Source organism: Echiichthys vipera, assembly GCF_963691815.1.
Source record: "Echiichthys vipera genome assembly, chromosome: 7".
Classification (NCBI taxonomy): domain Eukaryota; kingdom Metazoa; phylum Chordata; class Actinopteri; order Perciformes; family Trachinidae; genus Echiichthys; species Echiichthys vipera.
In genome coordinates, this window is record NC_139832.1 from 3,086,638 (window position 1) to 3,109,704 (window position 23,067).

At 41.8% G+C, this 23,067-nt stretch overlaps 5 protein-coding genes across 5 annotated transcripts; all 5 read left to right on the forward strand.

Moving 5' to 3' along the window:
* Window positions 1-1,749: 1,749 nt before the first annotated feature.
* On the forward strand, window positions 1,750-3,661 carry LOC310949712 (E3 ubiquitin-protein ligase TRIM21-like; the record flags this gene model as incomplete). The annotated part of the gene is made up of 1 exon (XM_083917225.1): window positions 1,750-3,661. The coding sequence occupies one exon, from the start codon at window positions 1,750-1,752 to the stop codon at window positions 3,394-3,396; it is 1,647 nt and encodes a 548-aa protein (XP_083773351.1). The 3' UTR covers window positions 3,397-3,661.
* Window positions 3,662-5,568: 1,907 nt separating this feature from the next.
* LOC310949047 (uncharacterized protein) lies at window positions 5,569-10,926 on the forward strand (the record flags this gene model as incomplete). The annotated part of the gene is made up of 3 exons (XM_083916379.1): window positions 5,569-7,207; window positions 8,410-8,504; window positions 9,271-10,926. 3 exons carry the CDS (start codon window positions 5,569-5,571, stop codon window positions 10,924-10,926), a joined length of 3,390 nt encoding a protein of 1,129 aa, XP_083772505.1.
* Window positions 10,927-13,089: 2,163 nt separating this feature from the next.
* On the forward strand, window positions 13,090-14,736 carry LOC310948833 (E3 ubiquitin-protein ligase TRIM21-like; the record flags this gene model as incomplete). The annotated part of the gene is made up of 1 exon (XM_083916091.1): window positions 13,090-14,736. One exon carries the CDS (start codon window positions 13,090-13,092, stop codon window positions 14,734-14,736), a length of 1,647 nt encoding a protein of 548 aa, XP_083772217.1.
* Window positions 14,737-16,903: 2,167 nt separating this feature from the next.
* LOC310949311 (E3 ubiquitin-protein ligase TRIM21-like) lies at window positions 16,904-18,547 on the forward strand (the record flags this gene model as incomplete). Its single annotated transcript, XM_083916714.1, has 1 exon — window positions 16,904-18,547. One exon carries the CDS (start codon window positions 16,904-16,906, stop codon window positions 18,545-18,547), a length of 1,644 nt encoding a protein of 547 aa, XP_083772840.1.
* A 1,903-nt stretch (window positions 18,548-20,450) lies between these two features.
* On the forward strand, window positions 20,451-22,389 carry LOC310949312 (E3 ubiquitin-protein ligase TRIM21-like; the record flags this gene model as incomplete). Its single annotated transcript, XM_083916715.1, has 1 exon — window positions 20,451-22,389. The coding sequence occupies one exon, from the start codon at window positions 20,451-20,453 to the stop codon at window positions 22,092-22,094; it is 1,644 nt and encodes a 547-aa protein (XP_083772841.1). The 3' UTR covers window positions 22,095-22,389.
* Between the last annotated feature and the right edge of the window lie 678 nt (window positions 22,390-23,067).

Sequence of the window (23,067 nt, forward strand, 5' to 3'; positions counted from 1 at the left end):
ATTTCATCTTTAATGTCCTCGTCTCTGCAGACAGTTTGTATCGCTCCAACAACTCAACAAATACTCAACAGAAATAAAAACAAAGAAAGTTTCCACTGGATTGTCTTTTTTAAAATGTTTACTCAATGACTAAATGATAGTATTCATTCGAGGTACTTCTACTTTTTCTCCCATTTCATGTAACTTTATACATCTCAGAGGTAAATGTTTTACTTTGTACTCTATTACATTTGTCTGCAGCTTTAGTTTCTTTACAGATGACAGGTTTTCATCTCCATGTGCAGGGAAACCATGAATCCCAAAAATGTGTTGATGTTGAATGTTGTTAATGCCACACTATAAGCATATGGTGATCTTATAGAATATGAGACATTGCTGCAGATTAAACTACCCAAACAGGATATAGAGCCGTTAAAATGAGCAACAACTTAAACATCTACAGCAGGAAAATGCAACTAACACATTAATGCACATTTTACAATATTTCATGTGTATTTTTCTGATGATATTTCAGGATTTTTACATAGAGTGGAAAATTTTCAGAGTGGTATTAGTGCTTTGACTTCAGTAAAGGATGTTAACACTTCCTCCTTCTCTCCCTCTTGGCGACGGGCCACTGAGAGGTGGAGCATCAGTGAAACATACGGGCGTCAACGTGACTGACAGGAAAGTGAAAGTTACTGTGAGCAACAGCAGAGCCGCCGTCGAGACGAGTCTCCGTGTTTCTCTCTAAAGAAACATTCAACTGAACCCAGCAGCTTTTTCTCAACAACAGCAGAATCTCTGCCAAACACTGGTGAGTTCACTGAACTACACAGATCAAATGCACTCACTAAATATTCAGTAAAAGTTCAGTTCAAACCAGAATCGGACTGTTTCATATCTGATTTAACATATAAATATCATAGAAATGTGTCATTTTAGATCGACACAACATGTACGTTCATCCAGAAGTAAAAAACAGGGGAAAACCAAACCACTGTTACTCACTTTGACAAGTAGCCTTGAACTTTTGAACCCTTCTTTATCAGCCTCACTGATACTGCTGTCTGCTTTTATTGCAGCTAATGTTTAACTGTGTTTGAAAAACCTCCTCAAGACATGAGCACTGCTTGGACAGGAAGCTCCACTCGGGGCAAATGTGACATTGAGGTCCATCAGTGGATAAAAGTTTGTTAAATATATTTCCTCTCAACTGCAGCAATGATGACTGCATATCTTCTTCTGCACATTAAATGCATCTGATTCTGACATTTGCACAGTGAGTGGGGGAGATGTAAACTCTATCAGTCTAAAAGGGGCTTTGCAGGTTCAGGCTGGACAATAAAGGAGTAGTGCTGCATCCCAACCAAGTTTTCACCCTGATGATTGAGCTTTATCCCATCTTTCCCACACTAGTGGATGGAGAACAGACAGAGAGACCATCCTTTGCCTTGTTAGAAAGCTAGAGTAGTTCATCATGGCAACACGGGCCCACAGGGTAACGGACCGCCTCTTTGCGCATGATAAACAGCAGTGTCTGGGAAGACCAGTGTCAATGACAAGACTGTCTTACCGAGTCCCCATACACATGGAACCACAACTGAACTACACATCTGATTTCTTCTTCACTTGAAGCAAATGAATTAACAGAATACAAGATGACTCTCTGTATATTCCACTGAGCATAGTTTGATTTTATTAAAGAGCTGATCCAAATATATGCAATTAATGTTTTGTTTGTTCACTTTTTGCCCTCAGAGTGTAGATATGTCTGCTGCCAGCTGTCTGCTGACTGAAGATCAGTTTCTGTGCTCCATCTGTCTGGATGTGTTCACTGATCCAGTCAGCACACCATGTGGACACAACTTCTGCAAAACCTGCATCACCGAACACTGGAACATTCAAGTCCTGTATCATTGTCCCAACTGTAGAGCGGTGTTTGATCGAAGACCCAAACTGCAGGTCAACACATTCATCTCTGAGATGGCTGCTCAGTTCAGACAGTCAGCTCAACAGGAAGCCAGCAGCAGCAGCTCAGAGAAACAAGTGTCCAAACCAGGAGATGTTCCCTGTGATGTCTGCACTGGAACCAAACTGAAGGCCCTGAAGTCCTGCCTGGTGTGTCTGGAGTCTTATTGTGAGACTCACCTGGAGCCTCATCTGATGAGGTCAGGCCTAAAAAAACATCAGCTGATCGACCCTGTGGAGAACCTGGAAGGCAGGATGTGTACGAAGCACGATAAACTGCTGGAGCTGTTCTGTAAGACCGACAAGATATGTGTCTGCATGCTCTGCACTGTTTTAGACCACAAGACACATGATGTTGTTCCTCTGAAAGAAGGATGTGAAGAAAAGAAGGCAGAGCTGGGGAAGACAGACGCTGAAACTCAGCAGATGATCCAGGAGAGACGACAGAAGATTCAGGAGATCAAACAGTCGGTGCAGCTCAGTAAGAAAGGTGCAGACAGAGAGATGGCAGATGGTGTTCAGGTCTTCACCGCTCTGAAGGAGTCTGTTGAGAGAAGCCAGGCCGAGCTCATGGACACGATCAAGGAGAAGCAGAGAAAGACAGAGAAACAGGCTGAAGGCTTCATTAAAGAGCTGGAACAGGAAATCTCTGAGCTGAAGAAGAGAAGCACTGAGGTGGAGCAGCTCTCACAGTCTGAAGACCACCTCCACCTCCTCCAAAGCTTCACATCTCTGAACCCTGCTCCACCCACCAAGGACTGGACACGAGTCAGGGTCGGTCCACCTTCATATGAGGGGACTGTAGTGAGAGCTGTGAATCAGCTGGAGGAGATGCTCAGTGAACAGATGAAGAAGCTGCTCGTTGAGGTCGAGCTGAAGAGGGTCCAGCAGTCTGCAGTGGACGTGACACTTGATCCTGATACAGCACATCCTCACCTCATCCTGTCTGATGATGGGAAACAAGTTAAATGTGGTGATGTAAGGAAAAATCTCCCAGACAATCCAGAGAGATTTGATTATTGTGTTATGGTTTTAGCAAAGCAGAGTTTCTCTTCAGGAAGATTTTATTATGAGATTAAGGTTAAAGGGAAGACTGAGTGGGGTTTAGGAGTGGTCAGAGAGTCGATCAACAGGAAGGGAAGAATCACACTGAGCCTTCAGAAAGGTTATTGGAGGATATGTTTGATGAATGAAAATGAGTACAAAGCTTTTGCTGACCCTGCCGTCCTTCTGTCTCTGAAGTCTGGTCCTGAGAAGGTGGGGGTGTTTGTGGATTATGAAGAGGGTCTGGTCTCCTTTTATGACGTTGATGCTGCAGCTCTGATCTACTCCTTTACTGGCTGCTGCTTCACTGATAAACTCTACCCATTCTTAAGTCCCAGTCTTAACTATGGTGGTAAAAACTCTGCCTCTCTGATCATCCCTCCTGTTGATCACACTGAGTAGACCAAACACTGGATTTCATTAAAGAAGAAAAGAAAAGATTCACTCTAATTTAATAAAATGAATGTATATTATTGCAGAGTGACTAATTTAGGTAGTTAGTATCTAAAAAACTGCATTACTGGCCTTCAAGAAGCATTTTATACCGACACATTACTGGGGTTAAGTCATGCACACTTTATATTCATAAAAGGGTTTTCAAAATAAGGTGTTTAAGGGTTTTAGTTTTAAGGATTTCAGGAAACATCATTAGATGTCTGTCTGGTATGTTTTCAGGGGAAGAATAAAGATGAAATCATGATAAATAATTGTATACAAGTGTTGAAAACTCAAGGGAATCGGATGCTAAAACATTCAGCTGCTGTGGTTTAAAACATCAGAGAAGTACTAAAGTTTTGTCTCAAGTACTTTTTGTGATATTTAATTTCATCTTTATTGTCCACGTCTCTGCAGACAGTTTGTATCGCTCCAACAACTCAACAAATACTCAACAGAAATAAAAACAAAGAAAGTTTCCACTGGATTGTCTTTTTTAAATGTTTACTCAATGACTACATAATAGTATCCATTCAAGGTACTTCTACTTTTTCTCCTATTTCATGTAACTTTATACATCTCAGAGGTAAATGTTTTACTTTGTACTCCATTACATTTGTCTGCAGCGTTAGTTTCTTTACAGATGACAGGTTTTCATCTCCTTCATGTCCAGGGAAACCATGAATCCCAAAAATGTGTTGATGTTGAATGTTGTTAACGCCACACTATAAGCATATGGTGATCTTATAGAATATGAGACATTGCTGCAGTTTAAACTACCTAAACAGGATATAAAGCCGTTAAAATGAGCAACAACTTAAACATCTACAGCAGGAAAATGCAAGTAACACATTAATGCACATTTTACAATATTTCATGTGTATTTTTCTGATGATATTTCAGGATTTTTACTTAGATTGGAATATTTCCAGAGTGGTATTAGTACTTTGACTTCAGTAAAGGATGTGAACACTTCCTCCTTCTCTCCCTCTTGGCGACGGGCCACTGAGAGGTGGAGTAACACTGAAACCTGAGGGCGTCAACGTGACCGACAGGAAAGTGAAAGTTACTGTGAGCAACAGCAGAGCCGCCGTCGAGACGAGTCTCCGTGTTTCTCTCTAAAGAAACATTCAACTGAACCCAGCAGCTTTTTCTCAACAACAGCAGAATCTCTGCCAAACACTGGTGAGTTCACTGAACTACACAGATCAAATGCACTCACTAAATATTCAGTCAAAGTTCAGTTCAAACCAGAATCGGACTGTTTCATATCTGATTTAACATATAAATATCATAGAAATGTGTCATTTTAGATCGACACAACATGTACGTTCATCCAGAAATAAAAAACAGGTGAAAACCAAACCACTGTTACACACTTTGACAAGTAGCCTTGAACTTTTGAACCCTTCTTTCTCAGCCTCACTGATACTGCTGTCTGTCTTTAGTGCAGCTAATGTTTTACTGTGTTTGAAAAACCTACTCAAGACATGAGCACTGCTTGGACAGGAAGCTCCACTCGGGGCAAATGGTTCATTGAGGTCCATCAGTGGCTGTTGAGGTTGTGTAGAGAAAAGTTTAAGTATATTTCCTCTCAACTGCAGCAATGATGACTGCATGTCTTCTTCTGCACATTGACTGCATCTGATTCGGACATTTGCACGGAGAGCGGGGGAGATGTAAACTCGATCAGTCTAAAAGGGGCTTTGCAGGTTCAGGCTGGACAATAAAGGAGTAGTGCCGCAGCCCAACCAAGTTTTCACCCTGATTGAGCTTTATCCCATCTTTCCCCCACTAGTGGATGGAGAACAGAGAGAGAGACCATCCTTTGCCTTGTTAGAAAGCTGGAGTTGTTCATCATGGCAACACGGGCCCACAGGGTAACGGACCGCCTCTTTGCGCATGCTAAACAGCAGTGTCAGGGAAGACCAGTGTCTTTGGCAAGACTGTCTTACCGAATCCCCATACATATGGAGCCACAACTGAACTACACATCTGATTTCTTCTTCACTTGAAGCAAATGAAATAACATGACTCTCTGTATATTCCACTGAGGATAGTTTGATTTTATTAAAGAACTGATCCAAATATATGCAATTAATGTTTTGTTTGTTCACTTTTTGTCCTCAGAGTGTAGATATGTCTGCTGCCAGCTGTCTGCTGACTGAAGATCAGTTTCTGTGCTCCATCTGTCTGGATGTGTTCACTGATCCAGTCACCACACCATGTGGTCACAACTTCTGCGAAACCTGCATCACCGAACACTGGAACATTCAAGTCCCGTATCAGTGTCCCAACTGTAAAAAGGTTTTCATCACCAGACCTGAGCTGTGGGTCAACACATTCATCTCTGAGATGGCTGCTCAGTTCAGACAGTCAGCTCAACAGGAAGCCAGCAGCAGCAGCAGCTCAGAGCAACAAGTGTCCAAACCAGGAGACGTTCCCTGTGACGTCTGCACTGGAACCAAACTGAAGGCCCTGAAGTCCTGCCTGGTGTGTCTGGAGTCTTATTGTGAGACTCACCTGGAACCTCATCTGACGAGATCAGGCCTCAAAAAACATCAGCTGATCGACCCTGTGGAGAACCTGGAAGGCAGGATGTGTACGACGCACGATAAACTGCTGGAGCTGTTCTGTAAGACCGACCAGGTGTGTGTCTGCATGCTCTGCACTGTTTTAGACCACAAGACACACGATGTTGTTCCTCTGAAAGAAGGATGTGAAGAAAAGAAGGCAGAGCTGGGGAAGACAGACGCTGAAACTCAGCAGATGATCCAGGAGAGACAACTGAAGATTCAGGAGATCAAACAGTCGGTGCAGCTCAGTAAGAAAGGTGCAGACAGAGAGATGGCAGATGGTGTTCAAATCTTCACCGCTCTGAAGGAGTCTGTTGAGAGAAGCCAGGCGGAGCTCATGGACACGATCAAAGAGAAGCAGAGAAAGACAGAGAAACAGGCTGAAGGCTTCATTAAAGAGCTGGAACATGAAATTTCTGAGCTGAAGAAGAGAAGCACTGAGGTGGAGAAGCTCTCACAGTCTGAAGACCACCTCCACCTCCTCCAAAGTTTCACGTCTCTGAACGCTGCTCCACCCACCAAGGACTGGACACAAGTCAGGGTCGGTCCACCTTCATATGAGGGGAATGTAGTGAGAGCTGTGAATCAGCTGGAGGAGACGCTCAGTGAACAGATGAAGAAGCTGTTTGAGGTCGAGCCGAAGAGGGTCCAGCAGTCTGCAGTGGACGTGACACTTGATCCTGATACAGCACATCCCGACCTCATCCTGTCTGATGATGGGAAACAAGTTAAAGATAGTGATGTAACGAAGAATCTCCCAGACAATCCAGAGAGATTTGATACTCGTCCTGATGTTTTAGCAAAGCAGAGTTTCTCTTCAGGAAGATTTTATTATGAGATTAAGGTTAAAGGGAAGACTGAGTGGGCTTTAGGAGTGGTCAGAGAGTCGATCAACAGGAAGGGACCAATCAGAGCGAGCCCTCAGGACGGTTTTTGGATGATATGTTTGAGGAATGAAAATGAGTACAAAGCTTTTGCTGGCCCTGCCGTCCTTCTGTCTCTGAAGTCTGGTCCTGAGAAGGTGGGGGTGTTTGTGGATTATGAGGAGGGTCTGGTCTCCTTTTATGACGTTGATGCTGCAGCTCTGATCTACTCCTTTACTGGCTGCTGCTTCACTGAGAAACTCATCCCATATTTAAGTCCCAGTCTTAACTATCGTGGTAAAAACTCTGCCCCTCTGATCATCTCTCCTGTTGATCACAGTGAGTAGAACAAACACTGGATTTCATTAAAGAAGAAAAGAAAAGATTCACTCTAATTTAATAAAATGAATGTATATTATTGCAGAGTGACTCATTTAGGTAGTTAGTATCTAAAAAACTGCATTACCTGGCTTCAAGAAGCATTTTATACCGACACATTACTGGGGTTACGTCATGCACACTTTATGTTCATAAAAGGGTTTTCAAAATAAGATGTTTAAGGGTTTTAGTTTTAAGGATTTCAGGAAACATCAATAGATGTCTGTCTGGTATGTTTTCAGGGGAAGAATAAAGATGAAATCATGATAAATAATTGTATATAAGTGTTGAAAACTCAAGGGAAACTGAAGCTAAAACATTCAGCTGCTGTGTTTTTAAACACCAGAGAAGTACTAAAGTTTTGTCTCAAGTACTTTTTGTGATATTTAATTTCATCTTTAATGTCCACGTCTCTGCAGACAGTTTGTATCGCTCCAACAACTCAACAAATACTCAACAGAAATAAAAACAAAGAAACTTTCTACTGGATTGTCTTTTTTAAATGTTTACTCAATGACTACATAATAGTATTCATTCGAGGTACTTCTACTTTTCTCCTATTTCATGTAACTTTAAACATCTCAGAGGTAAATGTTTTACTTTGTACTCTATTACATTTGTCTGCGGCTTTAGTTTCTTTACAGATGACAGTTTTTCATCTCCTTCATGTGCAGGGAAACCAGGAATCTCAAAAATGTGTTGATGTTGAATGTTGTTAACGCCACACTATAAGCATATGGTGATCTTATAGAATATGAGACATTGCTGCAGATTAAACTACCCAAACAGGATATAGAGCCGTTAAAATTAGCAAAAACTTAAAAATTTACAGCAGGAAAATGCAACAAACACATTAATGCAGCAGGAATATTCATCCAGAACCATCAGATATAACAGCTAAAGACTGATTGGGAACATTTTCCTCCAGTCAATGTTTTTACTTCTCATACTTTAACTAAACTCTACAAATGTGCCATAAGGCTCATTTCTAATTTGTTGTCCCTCTGCCAGTTCATACATTAAAGTAACAACAAAAGCAAATGACAATAGCAGCTATCGCCAACATGCGGATGTATTAAAAGCAAGTGAAGTGAAGCATGGGAAATTATTTAAGTTATTAATAGAAAGCAAACATCTTAAGACAACATTTAATCACCTTGCAGGACCTGCTCTCCCTCTTGGCGACGGGCCACTGAGAGGTGGAGCAACACTGAAACCTGAGGGCGTCAACGTGACCGACAGGAAAGTGAAAGTTACTGTGAGCAACAGCAGAGCCGTTGTCGAGACAAGTCTCTGTGTTTCTCTCTAAAGAAACATTCAACTGAACCCAGCAGCTTTTTCTCAACAACAGCAGAATCTCTGCCAAACACTGGTGAGTTCACTGAACTACACAGATCAAATGCACTCACTAAATATTCAGTCAAAGTTTAGTTCAAACCAGAATCGGACTGTTTCATATCTGATTTAACATATAAATGTCATAGAAATGTGTCTTTTTAGATCGACACAACATGTACGTTCATCCAGAAGTAAAAAACAGTTGAAAACCAAACCTCAGTGACTGAACTCTTGCTTAAGCAGCTAGCATTAGCTAAAGCAGGTAGCATTAGCTCAAGCTAACTTACAAGCCTGTGTTCAGTATGAACTCAATTTCAACTCAGAGCAAATGTTTCAGTGGAGGTCCATCGGTGGCCTTGGAGGTTGTGGAGAGATATTATATTTTATAACATTTCCTGCAGTCTAGAGCAGTATCTTTTACTTTTCTTCTGCACATTCAATTTCCCTGATTGACTACTCTTTGTGTTTTTATTTTAATTTACTTGAATAACAACCAGCAGCTAATAACCAAATGCTGCAGCAGTAATATGTAACTGGCAGCATGCAGAGATCAGACAGAGGAAGCCTTCAGAAATTATGTAAAAACACAGAGGAAAAAAAAGGCAGTCACCTCCATTTATATACTATAATATTCTATTAATCACATATTGATTTTATTGTACAACTAAATAACTTTTTGTCCTCAGAGTGTAGATATGTCTGCTGCCAGCTGTCTGCTGACTGAAGATCAGTTTCTGTGCTCCATCTGTCTGGATGTGTTCACTGATCCAGTCACCACACCATGTGGACACAACTTCTGCAAAACCTGCATCACCGAACACTGGAACATTAAAGTCCCGTATCAGTGTCCCAACTGTAAAGCGGTGTTTGATCGAAGACCCAAACTGCAGGTCAACACTTTCATCTCTGAGATGGCTGCTCAGTTCAGACAGTCAGCTCAACAGGGAGCCAGCAGCAGCAGCTCAGAGCAACAAGTGTCCAAACCAGGAGACGTTCCCTGTGATGTCTGCACTGGAACCAAACTGAAGGCCCTGAAGTCCTGTCTGGTGTGTCTGGAGTCTTATTGTGAGACTCACCTAGAGCCTCATCTGACGAGGTCAGGCCTCAAAAAACATCAGCTGATCGACCCTGTGGAGAACCTGGAAGGCAGGATGTGTACGAAGCACGATAAACTGCTGGAGCTGTTCTGTAAGACCGACCATATGTGTGTCTGCATGCTCTGCACTGTTTTAGACCACAAGACACACGATGTTGTTCCTCTGAAAGAAGGATGTGAAGAAAAGAAGGCAGAGCTGGGGAAGACAGACGCTGAAACTCAGCAGATGATCCAGGAGAGACAACTGAAGACTCAGGAGATCAAACAGTCGGTGCAGCACAGTAAGAAAGATGCAGACAGAGAGATGGCAGATGGTGTTCAGGTCTTCACCGCTCTGAAGGAGTCTGTTGAGAGAAGCCAGGCCGAGCTCATGGACACGATCAAGGAGAAGCATAGAAAGAAAGAGAAACAGGCTGAAGGCTTCATTAAAGAGCTGGAACAGGAAATCTCTGAGCTGAAGAAGAGAAGCACTGAGGTGGAGCAGCTCTCACTGTCTGAAGACCACCTCCACCTCCTCCAAGGCTTCACGTCTCTGAACCCTGCTCCACCCACCAAGGACTGGACACAAGTCAGGGTCTGTCCACCTTCATATGAGGGGACTGTTGTGAGAGCTGTGAATCAGCTGGAGGAGATGCTCAGTGAACAGATGAAGAAGCTGCTCGTTGAGGTCGAGCTGAAGAGGGTCCAGCAGTCTGCAGTGGACGTGACACTTGATCCTGATACAGCACATCCTCACCTCATCCTGTCTGATGATGGGAAACAAGTTAAATGTGGTGATGTAAGGAAGAATCTCCCAGACAATCCAGAGAGATTTGATACTTATGTTATGGTTTTAGCAAAGCAGAGTTTCTCTTCAGGAAGATTTTATTTTGAGATTAAGGTTAAAGGGAAGACTGAGTGGGATTTAGGAGTGGTCAGAGAGTCGATCAACAGGAAGGGAGATATCACACTGAGCCCTCAGAAAGGTTTTTGGAGGATATGTTTCAGGAATAAAAATGAGTACAAAGCTTGTGCTGACCCTGCCGTCCTTCTGTCTCTGAAGTCTGGTCCCGAGAAGGTGGGGGTGTTTGTGGATTATGAGGAGGGTCTGGTCTCCTTTTATGACGTTGATGCTGCAGCTCTGATCTACTCCTTTACTGGCTGCTGCTTCACTGAGAAACTCTACCCATACTTTTGTCCCAGTCTTAACAATGGTGGTAAAAACTCTGCCCCTCTGATTATCTCTCCTGTTGATCACACTGAGTAGAACAAACACTGGATTTCATTAAAGAAGAAAAGAAAAGATTCACTCTAATTTAATATAATAAATGTATATTATTGCAGAGTGACAAATTTAGGTAGTTAGTATCTGAAAAACTGCATTACCGGCCTTCAAGAAGCATTTTATACCGACACATTACTGGGGTTACGTCATGCACACTTTATGTTCATAAAAGGGTTTTCAAAATAAGATATTTAAGGGTTTTAGTTTTAAGGATTTCAGGATACATCAATAGATGTCCGTCTGGTATGTTTTCAAGGAAAGAATAAAGAAAAAATCATGATAAATAATTGTATATAAGTGTTGAAAACTCAAGGGAATCGGATGCTAAAACATTCAGCTGCTGTTGTTTAAAACACCAGAGAAGTACTAAAGTTTTGTCTCAAGTACTTTTTGTGATATTTAATTTCATCTTTATTGTCCTCGTCTCTGCAGACAGTTTGTATCGCTCCAACAACTCAAAAAATACTCAACAGAAATAAAAACAAAGAAAGTTTCCACTGGATTGTCTTTTTTAAATGTTTACTCAATGACTACATGATAGTATTCATTCGAGGTACTTCTACTTTTTCTCCTATTTCATGTAACTTTATACATCTCAAAGGTAAATGTTTTACTTTGTACTCCATTACATTTGTCTGCGGCTTTTGTTTCTTTACAGATGACAGGTTTTCATCTCCTTCATGTGCAGGGAAACCATGAATCCCAAAAATGTGTTGATGTTGAATGTTGTTAACGCCACACTATAAGCATATGGTGATCTTATAGTATGAGACATTGCTGCAGATTAAACTACCCAAACAGGATATAAAGCCGTTAAAATGAGCAACAACTTAAACATCTACAGCAGGAAAACGCAACTAACACATTAATGCACATTTTACAATATTTCATGTGTATTTTTCTGATGATATTTCAGGATTTTTACTTGGAGTGGAATATTTTCAGAGTGGTATTAGTACTTTCACTTCAGTAAAGGATGTGAACACTTCCTCCTGCTCTCCCTCTTGGTGACGGGCCACTGAGAGGTGGAGTAACACTGAAACCTGAGGGCGTCAACGTGACCGACAGGAAAGTGAAAGTTACTGTGAGCAACAGCAGAGCCGCCGTCAAGACGAGTCTCCGTGTTTCTCTCTAAAGAAACATTCAACTGAACCCAGCAGCTTTTTCTCAACAACAGCAGAATCTCTGCCAAACACTGGTGAGTTCACTGAACTACACAGATTAAATGCACTCACTAAATATTCAGTAAAAGTTCAGTTCAAACCAGAATCGGACTGTTTCGTATCTGATTTAACAGATAAATATCGTAGAAATGTGTCATTTTAGATCGACACATGTACGTTCATCCAGAAATAAAAAACAGGGGAAAACCAAACCATTGTTGCACACTTTGACAAGTAGCGTTTAACTTTTGAACCCTTCTTTCTCAACCTTAATGATACTGCTGTCTGTCTTTGGAGCAGCTAATGTTTAACTGTGTTTGAAAAACCTACTCAATACATGAGCACTGCTTGGACAGGAAGCTCCACTCGGGGCAAATGTTTCATTGAGGTCCATCAGTGGATAAAAGTTTGTTAAATATATTTCCTCTCAACTGCAGCAATGATGACTGCATGTCTTCTTCTGCACATTGACTGCATCTGATTCTGACATTTGCACAGAGAGCGGAGGAGATGTAAACTCTATCAGTCTAAAAGGGGCTTTGCAGGTTCAGGCTGGACAATAAAGGAGTAGTGCCGCATCCCAACCAAGTTTTAACCCTGATTGAGCTTCATCCCATCTTTCCCCCACTAGTGGATCGAGAACAGAGAGAGAGACCATCCTTTGCCTTGTTAGAAAGCTAGAGTTGTTCATCATGGCAACACGGGCCCACAGGGTAACGGACCGCCTCTTTGCCCACGCTAAACAGCAGTGTCTGGGAAGACCAGTGTCAATGGCAAGACTGTCTTACCGAGTCCCCATACATATGGAACCACAACTGAACTACACATCTGATTTCTTCTTCACTTGAAGCAAATGAAATAACATGATACAAGATGACTCTCTGTATATTCCACTGAGCAGAGTTTGATTAGATTAAAGAACTGATCCAAATATATGCAATTAATGTTTTGTTTATTCACTTTTTGTCCTCAGAGTGTAGATATGTCTGCTGCCAGCTGTCTGCTGACTGAAGATCAGTTTCTGTGCTCCATCTGTCTGGATGTGTTCACTGATCCAGTCACCACACCATGTGGACACAACTTCTGCAAAACCTGCATCACCGAACACTGGAACATTCAAGTCCTGTATCATTGTCCCAACTGTAAAGCGGTGTTTGATCGAAGACCCAAACTGCAGGTCAACACTTTTATCTCTGAGATGGCTGCTCAGTTCAGACAGTCAGCTCAACAGGAAGCCAGCAGCAGCAGCATCTCCGAGCAACAAGTGTCCAAACCAGGAGACGTTCCCTGTGACGTCTGCACTGGAACCAAACTGAAGGCCCTGAAGTCCTGCCTGGTGTGTCTGGAGACTTATTGTGAGACTCACCTGGAGCCTCATCTGACGAGGTCAGGCCTCAAAAAACATCAGCTGATCGACCCTGTGGAGAACCTGGAAGGCAGGATGTGTACGAAGCACGATAAACTGCTGGAGCTGTTCTGTAAGACCGACCAGATATGTGTCTGCATGCTCTGCACTGTTTTAGACCACAAGACACATGATTTTGTTCCTCTGAAAGAAGGATGTGAAGAAAAGAAGGCAGAGCTGGGGAAGACAGACGCTGAAACTCAGCAGATGATCCAGGAGAGACGACAGAAGATTCAGGAGATCAAACAGTCGGTGCAGCTCAGTAAGAAAGGTGCAGACAGAGAGATGGCAGATGGTGTTCAGGTCTTCACCGCTCTGAAGGAGTCTGTTGAGAGAAGCCAGGCCGAGCTCATGGACACGATCAAAGAGAAGCAGAGAAAGACAGAGAAACAGGCTGAAGGTTTCATTAAAGAGCTGGAACAGGAAATCTCTGAGCTGAAGAAGAGAAGCACTGAGGTGGAGCAGCTGTCACAGTCTGAAGACCACCTCCACCTCCTCCAAAGCTTCACATCTCCGAACGCTGCTCCACCCACCAAGGACTGGATACGAGTCAGGGTCGGTCCACATTCATATGAGGGGACTGTAGTGAGAGCTGTGAATCAGCTGGAGGAGACGCTCAGGAAACAGATGAAGAAGCTGTTTGAGGTCGAGCTGAAGAGGGTCCAGCAGTCTGCAGTCGACGTGACACTTGATCCTGATACAGCACATCCTAACCTCTTCCTGTCTGATGATGGGAAACAAGTTAAACATGGTGATGTAACGAAGAATCTCCCAGACAATCCAGAGAGATTTGATACTTGTGTTATTGTTTTAGCAAAGCAGAGTTTCTCTTCAGGAAGATTTTATTATGAGATTAAGGTTAAAGGGAAGACTGCGTGGGATTTAGGAGTGGTCAGAGAGTCGATCAACAGGAAGGGACATATCACACTGAGCCTTCAGAAAGGTTATTGGACGATATGTTTGAGGAATGAAAATGAGTACAAAGCTTGTGCTGACCATGCCGTCCTTCTGTCTCTGAAGTCTGGTCCTGAGAAGGTGGGGGTGTTTGTGGATTATGAGGAGGGTCTGGTCTCCTTTTATGATGTTGATGCTGCAGCTCTGATCTACTCCTTTACTGGCTGCTGCTTCACTGAGAAACTCATCCCATATTTAAGTCCCAGTCTTAACTATCGTGGTAAAAACTCTGCCCCTCTGATCATCTCTCCTGTTGATCACACTGAGTAGAACAAACACTGGATTTCATTAAAGAAGAAAAGAAAAGTTTCACTCTAATTTAATATAATAAATGTATATTATTGCAGAGTGACTCATTTAGGTAGTTAGTATCTAAAAAACTGCATTACCTGCCTTTAAGAAGCATTTTATACCGACACATTACTGGGGTTACGTCATGCACACTTTATGTTCATAAAAGGGTTTTCAAAATAAGATGTTTAAGGGTTTTAGTTTTAAGGATTTCAGGAAACATCAATAGATGTCTGTCTGGTATGTTTTCAGAGCAAGAATAAAGATTAAAATCATGATAAATAATTGTATATAAGTGTTGAAAACTCAAGGGAATCTGATGCTAAAACATTCAGCTGCTGTTGTTTAAAACACCAGAGAAGTACTAAAGTTTTGTCTCAAGTACTTTTTGTGATATTTAATTTCTTCTTTAATGTCCTCGTCTCTGCAGACAGTTTGTATCGCTCCAACAACTCAACAAATACTCAACAGAAATAAAAACAAAGAAAGTTTCCACTGGATTGTCTTTTTTTAAATGTTTACTCAATGACTACATGATAGTATTCATTCGAGGTACTTCTACTTTTTCTCCTATTTCATGTAACTTTATACATTTTAGAGGTAAATGTTTTACTTTGTACTCTATTACATTTGTCTGCGGCTTTTGTTTCTTTACAGATAACAGGTTTTCATCTCCTTCATGTCCAGGGAAACCATGAATCTCAAAAATGTGTTGATGTTGAATGTTGTTAATGCCACACTATGAGCATATGGTGATGTTATAGAATGAGACATTGCTGCAGATTAAAATACCCAAACAGGATATAAAGCAGTTAAAATGAGCAACAACTTAAACATCTACAGCAGGAAAATGCAACAAACACATTAATGCACATTTTACAATATTTCACGTGTATTTTTCTGATGATATTTCAGGATTTTTACTTAGATTGGAATATTTCCAGAGTGGTATTAGTACTTTGACTTCAGTAAAGGATCTGAACACTTCCTCCTTCTCTCCCTCTTGGCGACGGGCCACTGAGAGGTGGAGCTACACTGAAACATGAGGGCGTCAACGTGACCGACATGAAAGTGAAAGTTACTGTGAGCAACAGCAGAGCCGCCGTCGAGACGAGTCTCCGTGTTTCTCTCTAAAGAAACATTCAACTGAACCCAGCAGCTTTTTCTCAACAACAGCAGAATCTCTGCCAAACACTGGTGAGTTCACTGAACTACACAGATTAAATGCACTCACTAAATATTCAGTCAAAGTTCAGTTCAAACCAGAATCGGACTGTTTCATATCTGATTTAACATATAAATATCATAGAAATGTGTCATTTTAGATCGACACAACATGTACGTTCATCCAGAAATAAAAAACAGGGGAAAACCAAACCACTGTTACTCACTTTGACAAGTAGCCTTGAACTTTTGAACCCTTCTTTCTCAGCCTCACTGATACTGCTGTCTGCTTTTATTGCAGCTAATGTTTAACTGTGTTTGAAAAACCTCCTCAAGACATGAGCACTGCTTGGACAGGAAGCTCCACTCGGGGCGAATGTTTCATTGAGGTCCATCAGTGGAGAAAAGTTTGTTAAATATATTTCCTCTGAACATGAAGCAATGATGACTGCGTGTCTTCTTGTGCACATTGAATGCATCTGATTCTGACATTTGCACAGAGAGCGGAGGAGATGTAAACTCTATCAGTCTAAAAGGGGCTTTGCAGGTTCAGGCTGGACAATAAAGGAGTAGTGCCGCATCCCAACCAAGTTTTCACCCTGATGATTGAGCTTTATCCCATCTTTCCCCCACTAGTGGATGGAGAACACAGAGACCATCCTTTGCCTTGTTAGAAAGCTGGAATTGTTCATCATGGCAACACGGGCCCACAGGGTAACGGACCGCCTCTTTGCGCATGCTAAACAGCAGTGTCTGGGAAGACCAGTGTCAATGACAAGACTGTCTTACCGAGTCCCCATACACATGGAACCACAACTGAACTACACATCTGATTTCTTCTTCACTTGAAGCAAATGAATTAACAGAATACAAGATGACTCTCTGTATATTCCACTGAGCATAGTTTGATTTTATTAAAGAGCTGATCCAAATATATGCAATTAATGTTTGTTTATTCACTTTTTGTCCTCAGAGTGTAGATATGTCTGCTGCCAGCTGTCTGCTGACTGAAGATCAGTTTCTGTGCTCCATCTGTCTGGATGTGTTCACTGATCCAGTCACCACACCATGTGGACACAACTTCTGCAAAACCTGCATCACCGAACACTGGAACATTCAAGTCCCGTATCAGTGTCCCAACTGTAAAGCGGTGTTTGATGGAAGACCCAAACTGCAGGTCAACACTTTCATCTCTGAGATGGCTGCTCAGTTCAGACAGTCAGCTCAACAGGAAGCCAGCAGCAGCAGCTCAGAGCAACAAGTGTCCAAACCAGGAGACGTTCCCTGTGACGTCTGCACTGGAACCAAACTGAAGGCCCTGAAGTCCTGCCTGGTGTGTCTGGAGTCTTATTGTGAGACTCACCTGGAGCCTCATCTGATGAGGTCAGGCCTAAAAAAACATCAGCTGATCGACCCTGTGGAGAACCTGGAAGGCAGGATGTGTACGAAGCACGATAAACTGCTGGAGCTGTTCTGTAAGACCGACAAGATATGTGTCTGCATGCTCTGCACTGTTTTAGACCACAAGACACATGATTTTGTTCCTCTGAAAGAAGGATGTGAAGAAAAGAAGGCAGAGCTGGGGAAGACAGACGCTGAAACTCAGCAGATGATCCAGGAGAGACGACAGAAGATTCAGGAGATCAAACAGTCGGTGCATCTCAGTAAGAAAGGTGCAGACAGAGAGATGGCGGATGGTGTTCAGGTCTTCACCGCTCTGAAGGTGGCTGTTGAGAGAAGCCAGGCCGAGCTCATGGACACGATCAAGGAGAAGCAGAGAAAGACAGAGAAACAGGCTGAAGGCTTCATTAAAGAGCTGGAACAGGAAATCTCTGAGCTGAAGAAGAGAAGCACTGAGGTGGAGCAGCTCTCTCAGTCTGAAGACCACCTCCACCTCCTCCAAAGCTTCACATCTCTGAACGCTGCTCCACCCACCAAGGACTGGACACAAGTCAGGGTCGGTCCACCTTCATATGAGGGGACTGTAGTGAGAGCTGTGAATCAGCTGGAGGAGACGCTCAGTGAACAGATGAAGAAGCTGTTTGAGGTCGAGCTGAAGAGGGTCCAGCAGTCTGCAGTCGACGTGACACTTGATCCTGATACAGCACATCCCAACCTCATCCTGTCTGATGATGGGAAACAAGTTAAAGATAGTGATGTAAAGAAGAATCTCCCAGACAATCCAGAGAGATTTGATTATTGTGTTAATGTTTTAGCAAAGCAGAGTTTCTCTTCAGGAAGATTTTATTACGAGATTAAGGTGAAAGGGAAGACTGAGTGGGGTTTAGGAGTGGTCAGAGAGTCGATCAACAGGAAGGGACAAATCACAGCGAGCCCTCAGAAAGGCTTTTGGACGATATGTTTGATGAATGAAAATGAGTACAACGCTTGTGCTGACCCTGCCGTCCTTCTGTCTCTGAAGTCTGGTCCTAAGAAGGTGGGGGTGTTTGTGGATTATGAGGAGGGTCTGGTCTCCTTTTATGACGTTGATGCTGCAGCTCTGATCTACTCCTTTACTGGCTGCTGCTTCACTGAGAAACTCATCCCATATTTAAGTCCCGGTCTTAACAATGGTGGTAAAAACTCTGCCCCTCTGATCATCTCTCCTGTTGATCACACTGAGTAGAACAAACACTGGATTTCATTAAAGAAGAAAAGAAAAGATTCACTCTAATTTAATATAATAAATGTATATTATTGCAGAGTAACTAATTAAGGTAGTAAGTAACTTTAAAAAATCACCAAATTTCATGCACCAGACTGTATTACCTGTCTTCAAGAAGCATTTTATACCGACACATTACTGGGGTTACATCATGCACACTTTATGTTCATAAAAGGGTTTTCAAAATAAGATGTTTAAGGGTTTTAGTTTTAAGGATTTCAGGAAACATCAATAGATGTCTGTCTGGTATGTTTTCAGAGCAAGAATAAAGATTAAAATCATGATAAATAATTGTATATAAGTGTTGAAAACTCAAGGGAATCGGATGCTTAAACATTCAGCTGCTGTGGTTTAAGACACCAGAGAAGTACTAAAGTTTTGTCTCAAGTACTTTTTGTGATATTTAATTTCTTCTTTAATGTCCTCGTCTCTGCAGACAGTTTGTATCGCTCCAACAACTCAACAAATACTCAACAGAAATAAAAACAAAGAAAGTTTCCACTGGATTGTCTTTTTTAAATGTTTACTCAATGACTACATGATAGTATTCATTCGAGGTACTTCTACTTTTTCTCCTATTTCATGTAACTTTATACATCTCAGAGGTAAATGTTTTACTTTGTACTCCATTACATTTGTCTGCAGCTTTAGTTTCTTTACAGATGACAGGTTTTCATCTCCTTCATGTGCAGGGAAACCATGAATCCCAAAAATGTGTTGATGTTGAATGTTGTTAATGCCACACTATAAGCATATGGTGATCTTAGAGAATATGAGACATTGCTGCAGTTTAAACTACCCAAACAGGATATAGAGCCGTTAAAATGAGCAACAACTTAAACATCTACAGCAGGAAAATGCAACAAACACATTAATGCACATTTTACAATATTTCATGTATATTTTTCAGATGATATTTCAAGATTTTTACTTAGTATGAGTATTTTCAGAGTGGTATTAGTGCTTTGACTTCAGTAAAGGATGTGAACACTTCCTCCTTCTCTCCCTCTTGGCGACGGGCCACTGAGGTGGAGCTACACTGAAACATGAGAGCGTCAACGTGACTAACAGGAAAGTGAAAGTTACTGTGAGCAACAGCAGAGCCGCCGTCGAGACAAGTCTCTGTGTTTTTCTCTAAAGAAACATTCAACTGAACCCAGCAGCTTTTTCTCAACAACAGCAGAATCTCTGCCAAACACTGGTGAGTTCACTGAACTACACAGATTAAATGCACTCACTAAATATTCAGTAAAAGTTCAGTTCAAACCAGAATCGGACTGTTTCGTATCTGATTTAACATATAAATATCATAGAAATGTGTCATTTTAGATCGACACAACATGTACGTTCATCCAGAAATAAAAAACAGGTGAAAACCAAACCTCAGTGACTGAACTCTTGCTTGCTAAAGCACCTAGCATTAGCTAAAGCAGCTAGCATTAGCTCAAGCTAACTTACAAGCCTGTGTTCTGCATGAACTCAAATCAACTCAGAGCAAATGTTTCACTGGAGGTCCATCGGTGGCCTTGGAGGTTGTGGAGAGATAGTATATTTTATAACATTTCCTGAAGTCTAGAGCAGTATCTTTTACTTTTCTTCTGCACATAAAATGTCTCTGATTGACTACTCTTTGTGTTTTTATTTTAATTTACTTGAATAACAACCAGCAGCTAATAACTAAATGCTGCAGCAGTAATATGTAACTGGCAGCATGCAGAGATCAGACAGAGGAAGCCTTCAGAAATTATGTAAAACCACAGAGGAAAAAAAAGGCAGTCACCTCCATTTATATACTATAATATCTATTAATCATATATTGATTTTATTGTACAACTAAATAACTTTTTGTCCTCAGAGTGTAGATATGTCTGCTGCCAGCTTTCTGCTGACTGAAGATCAGTTTCTGTGCTCCATCTGTCTGGATGTGTTCACTGATCCAGTCACCACACCATGTGGACACAACTTCTGCAAAACCTGCATCACCGAACACTGGAACATTAAAGTCCAGTGTCAGTGTCCCAACTGTAAAAAGGTTTTCATCACCAGACCTGAGCTGTGGGTCAACACTTTCATCTCTGAGATGGCTGCTCAGTTCAGACAGTCAGCTCAACAGGAAGCCAGCAGCAGCAGCTCCGAGCAACAAGTGTCCAAACCAGGAGACGTTCCCTGTGACGACTGCACTGGAACCAAACTGAAGGCCCTGAAGTCCTGCCTGGTGTGTCTGGAGTCTTATTGTGAGACTCACCTGGAACCTCATCTGACGAGGTCAGGCCTCAAAAAACATCAGCTGATCGACCCTGTGGAGAACCTGGAAGGCAGGATGTGTACGACGCACGATAAACTGCTGGAGCTGTTCTGTAAGACCGACCAGATGTGTGTCTGCATGCTCTGCACTGTTTTAGACCACAAGACACACGATGTTGTTCCTCTGAAAGAAGGATGTGAAGAAAAGAAGGCAGAGCTGGGGAAGACAGACGCTGAAACTCAGCAGATGATCCAGGAGAGACAACTGAAGATTCAGGAGATCAAACAGTCGGTGCAGCTCAGTAAGAAAGATGCAGACAGAGAGATGGCAGATGGTGTTCAGGTCTTCACCGCTCTGAAGGAGTCTGTTGAGAGAAGCCAGGCAGAGCTCATGGACACGATCAAGGAGAAGCAGAGAAAGACAGAGAAACAGGCTGAAGGCTTCATTAAAGAGCTGGAACAGGAAATCTCTGAGCTGAAGAAGAGAAGCACTGAGGTGGAGCAGCTCTCTCAGTCTGAAGACCCCCTCCACCTCCTCCAAAGCTTCACATCTCTGAACGCTGCTCCACCCACCAAGGACTGGACACAAGTCAGGGTCTGTCCAACTTCATATGAAGGGACTGTAGTGAGAGCTGTGAATCAGCTGGAGGAGACACTCAGTGAACAGATGAAGAAGCTGTTTGAGGTCGAGCTGAAGAGGGTCCAGCAGTCTGCAGTGGACGTGACACTTGATCCTGATACGGCACATCCTCACCTCATCCTGTCTGATGATGGGAAACAAGTTAAACATGGTGATGTAAAGAAGAATCTTCCAGACAATCCAGAGAGATTTGATACTTGTGTTAATGTTTTAGCAAAGCAGAGTTTCTCTTCAGGAAGATTTTATTACGAGATTAAGGTTAAAGGGAAGACTGAGTGGGGTTTAGGAGTGGTCAGAGAGTCGATCAACAGGAAGGGACTAATCACACTGAGCCCTCAGAAAGGCTATTGGACGATATGTTTGAGGAATGAATATGAGTACAAAGCCTGTGCTGACCCTGCCGTCCTTCTGTCTCTGAAGTCTGGTCCTGAGAAGGTGGGGGTGTTTGTGGATTATGAGGAGGGTCTGGTCTCCTTTTATGACGTTGATGCTGCAGCTCTGATCTACTCCTTTACTGGCTGCTGCTTCACTGAGAAACTCATCCAATACTTTAGTCCCGGTCTTAACTATGGTGGTAAAAACTCTGCCCCTCTGATCATCTCTCCTGTTGATCACACTGAGTAGAATGAACACTGGATTTCATTAAAGAAGAAAAGAAAAGATTCACTCTAATTTAATATAATAAATGTATATTATTGCAGAGTGACTAATTTAGGTAGTTAGTATCTAAAAAATCACCAGAGTTTATGCACCAGACTGCATTACCTGCCTTCAAGAAGCATTTTATACCGACACATTACTGGGGTTACGTCATGCACACTTTATGTTCATAAAAGGGTTTTCAAAATAAGATGTTTAAGGGTTTTAGTTTTAAGGATTTCAGGAAACATCAATAGATGTCTGTCTGGTATGTTTTCAGGGGAAGAATAAAGATAAAATCATGATAAATAATTGTATATAAGTGTTGAAAAATCAAGGGAATCAGATGCTTAAACATTCAGCTGCTGTGTTTTTAAACACCAGAGAAGTACTAAAGTTTTGTCTCAAGTACTTTTTGTGATATTTAATTTCTTCTTTAATGTCCTCGTCTCTGCAGACAGTTTGTATCGCTCCAACAAATCAACAAATACTCAACAGAAATAAAAACAAAGAAAGTTTCCACTGGATTGTCTTTTTTAAATGTTTACTCAATGACTACATGATAGTATTCATTCAAGGTACTTCTACTTTTTCTCCTATTTCATGTAACTTTATACATCTCAGAGGTAAATGTTTTACTTTGTACTCTATTACATTTGTCTGCAGCTTTAGTTTCTTTACAGATGACAGGTTTTCATCTCCTTCATGTCCAGGGAAACCATGAATCCCAAAAATGTGTTGATGTTGAATGTTGTTAATGCCACACTATAAGCATATGGTGACCTTATAGAATATGAGACATTGCTGCAGATTAAACTACCTAAACAGGATATAAAGCAGTTAAAATGAGCAACAACTTAAACATCTACAGCAGGAAAATGCAACAAACACATTAATGCACATTTTACAATATTTCATGTGTATTTTTCTGATGATATTTCAGGATTTTTACATAGAG